The sequence below is a fragment of the Dioscorea cayenensis genome, chromosome 13, assembly GCF_009730915.1.
Source record: "Dioscorea cayenensis subsp. rotundata cultivar TDr96_F1 chromosome 13, TDr96_F1_v2_PseudoChromosome.rev07_lg8_w22 25.fasta, whole genome shotgun sequence".
NCBI lineage: Eukaryota > Viridiplantae > Streptophyta > Magnoliopsida > Dioscoreales > Dioscoreaceae > Dioscorea > Dioscorea cayenensis.
In genome coordinates, this window is record NC_052483.1 from 2,347,465 (window position 1) to 2,360,617 (window position 13,153).

Genomic DNA, 13,153 nt, shown 5'->3' on the forward strand with positions numbered 1-13,153 from the left:
GTTTACAAAGAAGTCCCTCGATCGTTACTTAGCCAATTTTTTTGTAAAATTATTTTATCATATAATTTTTTGTTAATAATTTTGTAAATTAAATTGGATTATAGAAGTTTAGCAAGTGCCTTTGCCCCGGTGGTAGTGATTACTGTGGTGAAAGGCTTAATTTGGAGAATGCTCGTTATTTGGGTTCAAAACACACTGAGCATAATAAAGATTTCCAGTTATAAAAATGAATCATCAGTCTAATCTCCATATTGACCAGTTGAGGACATATCGTGCATACGCTCATAACTATATGGGTTTGTTGCATTTCTCAAAAAAATTTATTAAAGTTAATGATTATTTTATTAGTTCAATTATAAAGAATAATTGTTGAATTTGGCATAAAAATTTTGAGTTTTTCATGTAATTTGAGAGCTTATAAGTATTTTCAATGGCACTTTTAGTATTTTTAAAAAAAAATTCTGTTATATACTGGGATAAAAATACTGATTCTATGTTTTTTCGTCTCAATATAACTCACCCTAATGATTACTTCTATGTTTTATGTTTGCTTTGTATTTGTAGTTGTTTCTATATGTTTTTTTAATTCGATCTCTTGCTTTGTCTTTATTATTTTGTTCGTCTATTTCTATATTTTTATTATTTTTTTAATAAATTAATGATTTATTTATTTATTTTAATTAAATAAATAAGCAAAGCGTATTGTAGCCAAATGGATACTAATTTTCATTGAAGTTCATGCCACTTTTTCATGGCAATAAAAAGTTCTATCTATATCTGTATATTTATATATCAATATATAGTTTTTAGAAGCTCAATAATTCCAATCAATAAATGATACGGAATGGATGTGGAATAAGAATTTCAGATGAGAATATCAATCTCTATAGAACTTATCCATAAAAGGAAGAGATAAAGTTTCTGAAAATGATCACCATATTTTGATAAATCTTAAAATTTCATAAATGAGCTCAAAGAAGTATATTAAATACAATGCTAATTAGTTTAAATTAAGCAATTAGATATGTAAGTGTGACTTCCTCTATTTATACATAAGCAGACAAATTTATTAGTATATAATTAATAACATGCCATTGAGCCATTTCATAGTCAATGAAGTGGATTTCAAGCAGTGAACTCCACTTGATTTCATTTCTTTTTACACTCTTAGGAAAATGCTCAACAGCTTGACAAATAATACAAGCAACAAAGATAGTTATTTCTCCTTTTTCAGAATCCAATTAAGTATTCTTTTGATCAGAATAAGATCTACTTTATTTTTCTTCTTTTTTTTCTCCATAATGCAGACTTTATTCAAGTCTAAGTACACACTCTAGTGCAGCCGTGCAAAGAGAATCAGATCCTTTGAAGAATAATTAATTAGTCCTCTGAAAACACTTCATTTTATACGCGTAATTGAACTTGCACCACCAGTTGATCATCAATAATGTCTTATCATCTTCATGCAAAGGTGGCAAACTTTTTTTACTTTTTCTTTCTTTTTCCTGATAACTTCTCTATAAAAGGAGGCCTAGTAAGTGAGTTCAGAAAAATAACTCCATAGATCTACACTAGAGTAGTGCTTCTATATATATGAGCAGACCTACATTTGGGAACTCAAAGACAAGGCTTCTCTGGTAACTCATTTGCTTCTAATTAATCATTGATCACAGCATGCTATCAATTCATTGTGTTATATATATATATATATACACATCTTGTTTCATGTGGTTAATTATTTCTTTGGTAAATTCATTTGCTTCTAATGAATGACATGCAACTTATTATGAACATATATATGTTGTTACATTTAGCTCTTATGAATGATTAAGAAGTTAATTATATATATATTTTGTTTCATATGTCTTCTTTGGTTATAACATTTGGTTATAAATATATATGAAGGGAGATGAAACAAGTGAGAAGGTATGGGAATCAGAAAAGGGAAGAGATGATGGTGATGATGAATGAAGTGAAAGAGAAAGAGAAGGGAAGAGGATCATCAGAGTCAGGTGGTGGATGGTGGATGCCAGACCCAAGGACAGGGATTTATTATCCAAAGGGTTGTGAAAGGGTGATGGATGACATCCCTGATGGAGCTGCCACCTTTCAACAAACTCATTGGTTCAGGAGTTTGGAAGGAGTTGAACATTCCACTACTGCTACAAGGATTAATCCTTCATCCACTGATCATCCTATTATTCATGATCATCTTTTTATAGATGCATAGATGATTAATTAATCATCTCCCTTTAATAAATGCCAAAATAACATTTCCTTAATATATATATATATATATACATATATGATAAAAAATAAAGAGTAATGAAAGTTATTTGGCTATATATCCTATATATATATATATATGCTTGTTGTGTCTTTTGATAGCTCATGCATGATATTTTAAGTTGTATATATAATTCAGAGGAAAAGTATATAAAATGAGAGGTTGAGATTTAGAAACATGTTTATATGAGAAAAATTAAACTATATAGATCAGATATATTAAATTAATTCAAAAAGAGTGATTCAAAGTTGTAATGTAAAAGTTAGCCACTATAATTCAATGTACAACAAAAAAGAAAAAAAGTATTAAATTCTCTTAACATCAAAATCAACTGCACAAATTAGATACCAGTATTGACAATTTAGTAGAACTTAATTATAAGAGTAAAGTTGAAGACAAAGAATATAATTAATTATCCAATTAAGAAGTCTTTCAGCCATAAAATTAAAAAACACACTTTTCCATCTTTGATTAATTAACTTTCATGTCGCCATCTAAACAAGCAAACAAAACTCTTTGGTCTCTGCTGAAAAGTGAAAACTAAGAATAATTATTAAGAAAAACAAATTAATAAACAAACAAACTTGAACTTATGCTGGATGCTGTGATCACCTCACATGAAAAACTTTGAACCTTTTCCTGTCTTGTTCTATCATATACTTGTAGTAGTGCTCTCTATTGGTATTAAGTCACTATCCCACTGGTTAAGATGGACAAAGCTCTCCCACCACCATCTTATGTATATATATATATATATATTTATTTATCTTTAACCATGAACTCCAACAGAAGACACTGTGGGGTAGCCAAGGCTAGTCCATTAGGAGTGCCAAAGTTTGTCCACAAAAAACACTATTATAAATCACAGCTGCTGATAAAGCAAAGGACACACCACTGCACCTTCCTTTCCAAAAAGAAAAGAAGAGAATCATTCCTCATCTTTGAGCTCATGTTCTATCATTTTCTAGTTTAGTTAGCCATAGCACACATATTAAGGTTACTCTATGGAATCATTCCCTTTTCTTCTTTTCAAGCTTCTTTTTTTCTCTTTTTCTTTCTTTCAAACTGTTCATGCCTTCTCAGTAAATGGTAAGTGTAGTGAAGTAATCAGAGCTTGTAGATATGTATGATATATATATATATAGATATACTTTGTTTTTCCTCTAAGTTTGTGCCATTTGAGCATGCTCTTATGAGCTTGACATTGATGGCAATGGGGTCATGATAAGCAATAATTAAAGCATGGGAGAATAATGTTTGTGCAATTGAGTGGCACTAAGGTATTTTTGGGAGATTGAGCACACTCACACACACATATATAAATAGCATATAATTTAAAAAAATAATACTTCAAATTAATTAAGAAAAAGATTTTGGAGATACATCTATGACATTAATGTTGGGGAGTTATATGTACATATGTACATGTTCTATAGACCATAATTGAAAATTTTGGAAGAAGGTGGCCCATGTGTTTACATGACAAATTGTGGTTTGGTTGTGGTTAGCTAAGAGTGTGACACATTGTCATCTTATTGAGAACATTATAGGGACAAGCCAAAGAGAGTGGACCCTCATAACATGGGAAAGGAGTATTGATGCCAACCAATGACTTATAATTATGTTAATTATGGCATTGATTTTGGTTTAAGTTTTGTCTTCTTGTATCTCTCTCTGAGTCTATCTATATTGTCTCAATGACATGTCCACACATTATTTTTATATATTTTATTATATATATATATATATATATATATTTTAAGTACAAAACAAGATGATACAAAAGGACATCAGAGAAGGAGAATTAAAAGGCATGCGGTATTTTCACCTTAGATTCCATTTCTACTGAGTTAAGACAAGGTGAGAGAAGTAAATATATATATATCTAGAATTAGTTTAATTAGTATAAATACAGTACTTATTATCAAAATATCTTATATTTCGTTCAAACCAAAATATATCATAAGATTGTAAAAACAATCCATTCAAATGGTTCATCCATGTAAACCAAAATATATCTTATATTGATAAGGTTCTTGAACAACTAGTATTAATGACCCCAACATTTTCTTTTGTTAAGAGTAAATATATGATATTTTTCACATATTCACTTTGTGAAGCGCACAAAAAACAATCAGTATAATTCCTAATTTATTTGACAAAATTATCTGAAGTTAAGATTTTTATTATTAAACACTATCAGAGCAAAAAGTTTAAACTTGAAGTAACAAACTGTTAAATTTCAAGATATATATATTATCCACATACAATTTTTAGCATATAAAACTTTAAAAAATATTCAACTTTTGAATTTAGAAAAAAAAAAAATAAGATACTAACTGTCTAGTTGCAGTAGAAATGTTCATGCTAAATTTTTTTTTTTACAAAAGTGACATATGTTACCTACAAAAAACATTAAAGAGATAAATAAGTACAATAGTGCATTAATTACGGCAGCTTAATGATCTTCTAACATGTATGCATCTAATATAATATATCAAACATTCTATGAATTAAATAGACATTAATAGAGGGAATAATTAGTAAAATAAAGTGAAAGAACAAGGGAACAGCACACCCCTTCATGCGTTGTTCTTTTCTTTCCTTAATCCAAACACAACTCAAAGTCTACATACAACAAAAGCTCTCATATTGTCTGAAACTCAACTGAAATATTGGAATTTTATGTTCACAAACTTACCATCATCTCACAAAAACAAAGTAGGCAACAGCACATGAAACCATGTCAGAGCCCTGAGAAAGAAAAAGCTCCAAATCCAAGAAACCCAAAAACAAAGAAGACCAACAACACACACACACACACATATATATATATAAAGAACAAGAAGAAAAAAAAAAGCTAACAAAGATAAGGCTTTAAGTAAAAACCACCTTTAATCTATTACACCATCATCCTTGCAACACTAAGCTCTTCCAACCATTCAAATATTCTCCTTTGCCTTACACTTTCCCCTCTCTTCTCTTCAGAAGAACTCTTCTTCTTTTTCTTACTCTTCACCATCATCATCTTCTGTTCATGCTTTTCCACTGAGTCAGGAGAGCACTTGCATGCAAACCCTAATCCAAAGAACTTCAAAGGACCTTTCTTCTCATCTACCACCTTACCATTGTTTTGATGATCACTAACACTCTTTGCTTTAACAACACTACTAAAACAAAGCTCTCTAAAGCTTCTACTACCTATAGTACTAGTACTACTACTCTCAACACTGGCAACTCTCCTAGCTCTCAGATTATGTATTTCAATCTCCGGAGCTTGTACAAGACCTAACCGGAAGACAGACCACCCCACCGGAGCTGAACCAGTGCTTCTCCTACCAGCATTAGCTCTCCGGAGCTGTGGACTTGGACTTGGATGAGCATAAAAGTTATTAGAGATCATTGCATGTGGTCTTGGAGCTACTATTTGGCCACCAGTACTACTACTACTTGATGAGTGACTCCTGCTAATGCAACTACTGCTTCTGCTACTACTGCTTGAGCTCCGGCTGGGAACAAAAACACAAGTATCAGAACTTATCGATGGCCGAAGAGGAAGTATTCGTCCCTTGAAGAAGACTTCATCAGCAACACACAACCCAGAAGAACCCCAAGTCCTAAACTCAAACTCTTCATTCTCTGGTGACTTGATAGTACTGTCTTCATTCTTGTCCCTAAAGCTGACCTTATCTTCATTGGTAGTGGTTGACACTGGGAGATCAGAGAGAGATAAGGCTTCATCTTCCTCTACATCAAAGGTGAATGCTGATGAAGTCTTGCCTTCTTCTTGATCCATATATATGGAGTTGTTTAATATATGAGAAATATGAGAGTGAAACTTGGGTTTGGAGGAGATTTATAAGGAGATGGGAAAAGAGGAAAGGGAGGGGGCATGATATAGTTGAGCTTTTGCAGACATTCACTTGGAGGAATGGTTTTGGTGGACAGTGTGGGGCTGTAAGACTGCATGCATGGCTTCTCTTTAGGACATACATTTCAAAGTTTGGTCCTTAATAATTTTGTTTAGGGTTTGATGTTAATTTTTAAAGGAAGTCACTTGAATAATAATGGTAGTGGCTTGCTAGGGGACCAAAGACCAACCATGAAAGGCAGTGAAATTGCCATTAGGGTCCCCTACTCCCTTAGTCCCTTCCCTTTCTCTTCCATGTTAACCTTAATTAGTATGTATAATTAAGGGTAGGGGACCTGCTCTACTCTCCCTAGATCTCTTTCTCTTGATTAAACCTTTCAAAATTATTGAAAAAGATAATTTTATAAAAAAAATGAATAAATTATATTTATTTATAACATATCTTAGGACGCGGGGTATAAAATATAATCGATATAAAATTCAAAATATGACTAACTTATTCTTATATCCATAAACATCTGGATATATATAATCAATGAGAGTGTCACTTGGAGAGAAAATACAGAGTTAATATCATAAAAAAATAAAAAATAAAATTGATTTCATTGATCGATAATATAAATAAAGTCTATTATAAATTTGACATATTAGTAGAAAAAAATTATAATTATGAAGAACAGACATATGAGGTCTTTTTTACTTATTTATTTATTTACTTATTCTTTTAAATTATATTACTGTATAGAGATATAATGAATGAATATTAAAATCATCACATACAGATAAATGAATGAAGAATGATAAATAGAGCTTAGGGAGCTTAGGTTAGGTTTAATTGGCAAATGTGGAAAAAAGATGATAGATAGGGCCTTTGAAACTAGCCTAGTTTGAGATTATATTTATTTGTCTATATATAGCATAGCTATGCTATATATATTTCTGATCTTAGTTAGAAACAAATAATTAAGCACAATTAAAGACATCAAACAGAAAAAGTTACATAAAATGTATATAAAGTTTGAGATAATGAGTGTATCAACATCACAAAGAGATGAAGATGAAGATGGATTGCATTGTGATGGGTCCAGAGGTTGGGGTGCCATTAAACCAAAAAGTTGATGAGATGAGGTGGGAAACAGTTGGTCATGTTGGCATGTTTGCCACATGAATGGACTCAACATAACCAAAAATAAAATAAAATTAAAAGAGAAAATAGAAAAAGATGTACAAGCTTTTGTTTGCTTTGGTGTTGGGCTCATGAAAACCTCTATGCTGGCATGACACATTTTAGATTTTTTTCATGGTTGGATACAATTAATTCTATGCCATTGATTATATATATATATATATATATATATTATAACAAAGTATACAAATTAGATCAAGAGTGTACATGAACAAAAAGTAAATATTTCAATTTATATGTGCTCTCATTTTGTGTGAGCTGAAATTTGAATTCATATTTTTAGTAAATACACAAACACCATACATAAGAGATTTGGTATTAATAAATCAAAATATCATTATCATAAATATATAAGTGTGCATGTGTGCGTATCTATATACATATAAAAACAAAATTAAAATACATTAATTATGCCATGAAAATGTGTTTTTGGTGACTGAAGATCTTCTAGAGTTCATTTCAATATATATATATATATATATATATATATATATATATATATATATATATATATATCCATGGTGTTAAGTTTTAGTGGTTTTTTTTTTTTTGATAAATAAGTTTTAGTGGTTTCAATCAAATTCAGATAATATATTTAATTTAGGTATAATTAAATATTAAAATTGGTTTGTTTATAACATTGTTAATTAAAAACCAATAACATATTTAGAAAAATATGATACCAAAAAATAACTTTAAAATAATTAATAATCTCATATTTATAATTTAAAAAGTATAAATTTAAGTATATAAGTCCTCATCTTACCAGCTTAAGTTTCATCTTGCCTTCAGTATTGTAGTTAATTGCAGTTGAGTGATTACTTTTGTAGAAAAACCAATAAAAATTCTCTTTCATGATATAAACATTTTTAGTTTAATCAACATAATGACACAAATAACATAAATAAATTTATATATATCTCATTGGTTCTCATATGGCATCTTAACTACACAAACTAAATTAAGCTTTCAAAAAATTTATCAAAATCATCAATAAAAAAAACGTAAAATAAAATTCAATGATTAGGACCTAATCTATTTATATAAAATGCTCATATCTTATCGAATAGGTGGTTTTGAGTCAGCTCATGCAAAATGAAGATTATGTTTGTGCACATCATTGATATGTGACTAGTCCATATTTTATAATATATATATATATATATATTCAATGCTGTGTTAAGGGACCAAAACAACATTTTGTTGGGCTGGGGGATCAAAAATAAATATTCAAGTGCAAGCACTAAAAATGCAAAGATTGGAGACCCGTTGGGTGTGAACGAAAGCATCACATACTCTCTCTCTCTCTCTCTCTCTCTCTCTATATATATATATATATATATGGAGTAATATAATATAATAATATAAGAATTGGAAATAAACAAGTCAAAGTCTCCTCTTGACCCAAAAGTCAAGTCGTAAACGTCATTCTCGGACTTAATTCCTAGCATTTGAAAACTAAATACTAACCTATCTTAATAAATTAATAATAATATTCATCTCTCCTTTCCATCTACACACTTGAAACACCTCAAAATTCCCTGTTTATATGTTCCATATTTACCAAAACACTATATAATGAAATCATGAGTTTATTTATTTAAGAATTCTCACCTATTATATCTTTAAAAAAATCAGTATCTCTTTTAAATTTCCTTTTTTAGGTAGATAAAATATTATTTATATCCCTTTGCAAAGCTTATCCTTATTACAATCATATATATATATATATATATATTACAAATTATGTATATAATTTATTAAAAATGAGAAAGTTTTTTTTTCAAAAAAAAAAGATATAATTTTTTAAGGACTAAATAAGAAATAAAGTAAATTTAAGGGGTATATTTGCAAGAAAGCCAAAAACAACGGAAAGTCCATTTGGAGTAATAAAGACCTCCGCGTTTGGCCCGCGTCTTCTCCACCATTTCCAACTCCCAAGTCCGTGAAAAAGAAGAAGAAAGAGGAAGAAAGGTGGGATTTTGGAGGCTTGAATCACTTGGAGGAGATGCTTGGATCGTGTTGCGGGGGCATGGGATGGTGGGGAGCCGGCGGCGATGAGTTGCAGTGGCATTTGGAGCTCAAACCTCACACATCGGGGGACTTCTCTATTGCGGTCGCGCAGGCGAACGTTGTGCTTGAAGACCAGAGCCAGGTGATGTCCTCTCCCTCGGCAACGCTTGTCGGCGTTTACGATGGTCATGGGGGCCCGGAGGCCTCGCGTTTTGTTAATAGCCGCCTTTTTTCTCATTTGCATAGTAAGTGTTCTCTGTTTGATCTTTGGTTGTCAAGATGTTGTTTTGTTTCTTGATTTGTTGGATTTGGTTGTGTTTTCAATTGGGGCAGAGCTTAATTTTGATTCATAATTTGAAGTATCTCTGAACATTTTGGTAGTCATGATGGGTTTCCAAGACGATGGATTTAGGTTTTGGAAGTTAGGGTTCGATTGTGTATGTTTATGGTTTGTGTTCTTAAATTTAGATGAGAATTGTGCACTTTGGGAGATTAATAATCTAAATTTAGATGCTCTTAGTCTGTAAGCGATTAAAGCATGGATTTTTTATATGTTTTGTTGAAACTCTTGTCACTGTGAATTGATTAGATGAGTTGGTTCTGTTTGTTTCATCTCCTAGAGTTTGCTTCAGAGCATGGTGCGTTTTCGGAAGAGGTAATGCGAAAGGCATTCGATGTAACAGAGCAGGAGTTTGTGCATTTAGTGAGGCGGTCATGGGTGTCAAGGCCGCAGCTTGCATCAGTGGGTTCATGCTGCCTTGTTGGGGCTATTGCAAATGGTGTTCTCTATGTGGCAAACCTTGGAGACTCCAGGGCAGTGCTTGGCAGACGAGCGACAAATGGGAGAGGGGTTGTGGCAGAGCGGTTGTCGAGTGACCACAATGTTGCTGTGGAGGAGGTCAGAAAAGAACTCAGAGAACAGCATCCGGATGACCCTCACATTGTTGTATATAACCGCGGGATTTGGAGGATTAAGGGGATTATACAGGTTCGGAACTCTTTCAAATAATTTCTTCGCCATTTGTACTCATCTTTGCCCTCACCAAAAAAAGATTAAAAAAAAGAAAAGCATTTAAGTATTGACATTGGCCGGAAGAGTGCATAGATGGCATAGACTTCCTTTGCTTACGTTTGTGTATATTTGCCTTATTAATTATTCAGGTTTGATAAATATTGTGTTGAGTTTGCATTTGAGGTTCAAAAATCATGGAGGCCATACTAATTATGATTACAGTTGTGGAGTTTAGAGAGTCTAGAGCATGCATTGGATGGCCTGCTAAGCTTCTTTCAATCCTTTGTGAATGTTATCTTGGTTCTGTCTTGCAGCCAAGACTCATACAGTCCATTGGAATTGAAGGGGTCATGGTTCCATTTGTCTGTAAGTGTTCACATATCTGATCATAAATATCTAGTTCTCTGTATCCCTAGCACAGAAAACAGTGTTACTGGATACGTATTGGAGGCGGTCATTGGGTAAACATGGGAATTTGAGTTATTAAATTGAACCCGCTCCTAAGCAACACTCTTGTGCTGTATCTCGCTTCTTATAACATGTAGATTCACATCGAAACTAGTGAGAATGGATTTTGTTCTGAGTTCATATTGGTTGCCAATGTGTGGTATAAGCTTCCCATTTATGATCTGATAAAAACTCTTGCTTCCAGCCTGCGATTCAGTTCACAAATCTAACCAAAAGTAAAGCAGTTCGAACCCTTCGTCCATCTACCTATCCATGTTTACAAAATTTTGAGTTTCAACTTGACAATGCAAGGTTCTGAGGTGTGATCATCTAAATTTACTCAACTGTTTCTGCATTTCAGACTGACATGGTGTAATTTGAGTTTGCTAATATATATATGTGTGTGTGTGTGGATTCTGATATTGAAAGTTTACAGTTATGTTTTAGTATGTTTACTCAACCACAAAACCTGCATTATAATTAATTACTTCATTGTGACCTTTCTATGTGATGCAAATGTTCATCCAGCTTCCATTTGAATTAACATCACTGCCTAATACTTTTGAGAAGCATATTTAAATTTCCTGAGTTAAATGATTTTCTTCTGCATTCGGTGCTAAAAATTTTACTTACAACATTACCTGAAGGTATTTATTATAATTGTTCAGGTTTCAAGGTCAATTGGTGATGTCTACCTGAAGAGACCTGAGCTAAGTAGAGAGCCGTTATTCCAACGGTATGTCTGTCCCGTTCCACTCAAACGGCCCGTCATGTCTGCTGAGCCATCGATCAGAGTTCGTAAGCTCATGAGTGATGACTTGTTCATGATATTCGCATCAGATGGTCTCTGGGAACAATTAACTGATGACGCTGTGGTAGAAATAGTATCCAGAAACCCGCGTTCGGTAAATTCTTCCGCCTCTCTTTCTCCTTAAATTCACACGCTTGTTCCAACAAAACTCATCGTAAAATTCACAGGGTATCGCAAAGAGACTAGTGAGAGCTGCACTCGATGAAACTGCAAGAAAAAGGGAAATCAGATACAATGACATAATAAAGATTGAGAAAGGAACAAGACGGCATTTCCATGACGACATCACAGTTATAGTTATCTATCTCGATCAGCACCGCAACAATGCATCCCGTTCAAAGTGCAACACCTTCGACTACACGAATGCACCTATCGATATCTTCTCGCTCAATTCTGATTGTGAAGCTGAAGATCCTGGTATCGTCATATAGATCGATTATCGGGCATTGTGAATACAGAAAGTATACAGGGCTAGAATATTTGTACATAAAAATCTTCATTGCTGAGAGGTTTTGGTCCTTTAGGATTTACATTGAGCTTCATAAGAGAGACAAATATAGAGAAAAATAAGTGAAATATATATATATATGTTTTATTTTGTTACATTATCAGATAGTAGTACCTAAGCAGTCACAATAGCCCAAAAGCTGCCATTTGGAATGTATAAACCCTACACTTATATATATATATATATATATATATATATATAAGTTTCAGGTTTTAACATTTACCATGGGATCTCTGTGAAGTATTTAAAATTCCAGACTCTTTTTAACAGGGTTAATTTACCGTAGATTAACAAAACAGAGATTAGAAACTAAGGGCTCTTTTGGTATATTGTTAAATCTTTATTTTTGTTACCAATTCCAAATTTTGGAAACAAAACAAAAAAACAAACTATGTTTGTTTTCAAAAATTTTGAGAAACAACATCTATGTTTTCAAAAACAAAGTGAAAACACAATTTTTTATGTTTTCAACTATTTTTGAAATTATTTTCAAAACATTAACTTAATCTATTAAAGACATTAATTACTATCCTTTTCTCATAAGCATTAATAGTTAAGACAAACATTCCAAGATTTTCAACTCTTTTATTTTTCTTCATAATTTTTTTCTTGATTTTTTAGATCTCAAAATTTATTTTCTCTCATTTTTTACGATTTATTTGTAATATTTTTAATATAGAAAATTTAAGATAGAGATGGTTAGTGATTTGAGATTTTTCAAGTGAAATCTCCTTTAATTTTTTTTTAGGCCTGTTTGGCTGTAAAATAAAAAAATATGGCATAATTTTATTATGTAGGAAGTGCAAGTGATTATTACAGAAATTGTAGTATATTTTATTCTTACAGTGTTTGGGTAACAAAATAAAAAAAATTACGGAGACTGGGCGATCGACGAATGGACCCGGGTTGATCGGTGGCCGGTCGCCGGAGGTCAGCCGGGAGGTCGGCCGGACCACCGATGGACAGCCGGTGTGTCACCGGAGATCTGCTGGACCGGGGGCCGGTCACCGGAGGCTGG

At 32.3% G+C, this 13,153-nt stretch overlaps 3 protein-coding genes across 3 annotated transcripts; 2 read left to right on the forward strand and 1 right to left on the reverse strand.

Moving 5' to 3' along the window:
• The first annotated feature begins 1,533 nt into the window (after positions 1-1,533).
• Positions 1,534-2,346, forward strand: LOC120274860. Its single transcript, XM_039281399.1, has 2 exons — positions 1,534-1,637; positions 1,906-2,346. Exons 1-2 carry the CDS (start codon positions 1,594-1,596, stop codon positions 2,228-2,230), a joined length of 369 nt encoding a protein of 122 aa, XP_039137333.1. The 5' UTR covers positions 1,534-1,593; the 3' UTR covers positions 2,231-2,346.
• A 2,797-nt stretch (positions 2,347-5,143) lies between these two features.
• Positions 5,144-6,429, reverse strand: LOC120274563. The gene has a single exon (XM_039281106.1). The coding sequence runs from the start codon at positions 6,081-6,083 to the stop codon at positions 5,190-5,192; it is 894 nt and encodes a 297-aa protein (XP_039137040.1). The 5' UTR covers positions 6,084-6,429; the 3' UTR covers positions 5,144-5,189.
• Positions 6,430-9,250: 2,821 nt separating this feature from the next.
• Positions 9,251-12,230, forward strand: LOC120274884 (probable protein phosphatase 2C 78). The gene is made up of 4 exons (XM_039281430.1): positions 9,251-9,602; positions 9,978-10,345; positions 11,485-11,721; positions 11,795-12,230. The coding sequence occupies exons 1-4, from the start codon at positions 9,353-9,355 to the stop codon at positions 12,056-12,058; spliced, it is 1,119 nt and encodes a 372-aa protein (XP_039137364.1). The 5' UTR covers positions 9,251-9,352; the 3' UTR covers positions 12,059-12,230.
• Positions 12,231-13,153: the final 923 nt, after the last annotated feature.

Coding starts and splice junctions, on each gene's coding strand:
- LOC120274884 (XM_039281430.1), top strand. CDS start 9,353: ATGCTTGGATCGTGTTGCGGGGGCATGGGATGGTGGGGAGCCGGCGGC. Junction 10,346..11,484: donor GGATTAAGGGGATTATACAG/GTTCGGAACTCT, acceptor ATAATTGTTCAG/GTTTCAAGGTCAATTGGTGA. Junction 11,722..11,794: donor TATCCAGAAACCCGCGTTCG/GTAAATTCTTCC, acceptor TAAAATTCACAG/GGTATCGCAAAGAGACTAGT.
- LOC120274860 (XM_039281399.1), top strand. CDS start 1,594: ATGAGCAGACCTACATTTGGGAACTCAAAGACAAGGCTTCTCTG. Junction 1,638..1,905: donor TCAAAGACAAGGCTTCTCTG/GTAACTCATTTG, acceptor ATATATATGAAG/GGAGATGAAACAAGTGAGAA.
- LOC120274563 (XM_039281106.1), bottom strand. CDS start 6,083: ATGGATCAAGAAGAAGGCAAGACTTCATCAGCATTCACCTTTGATGTA.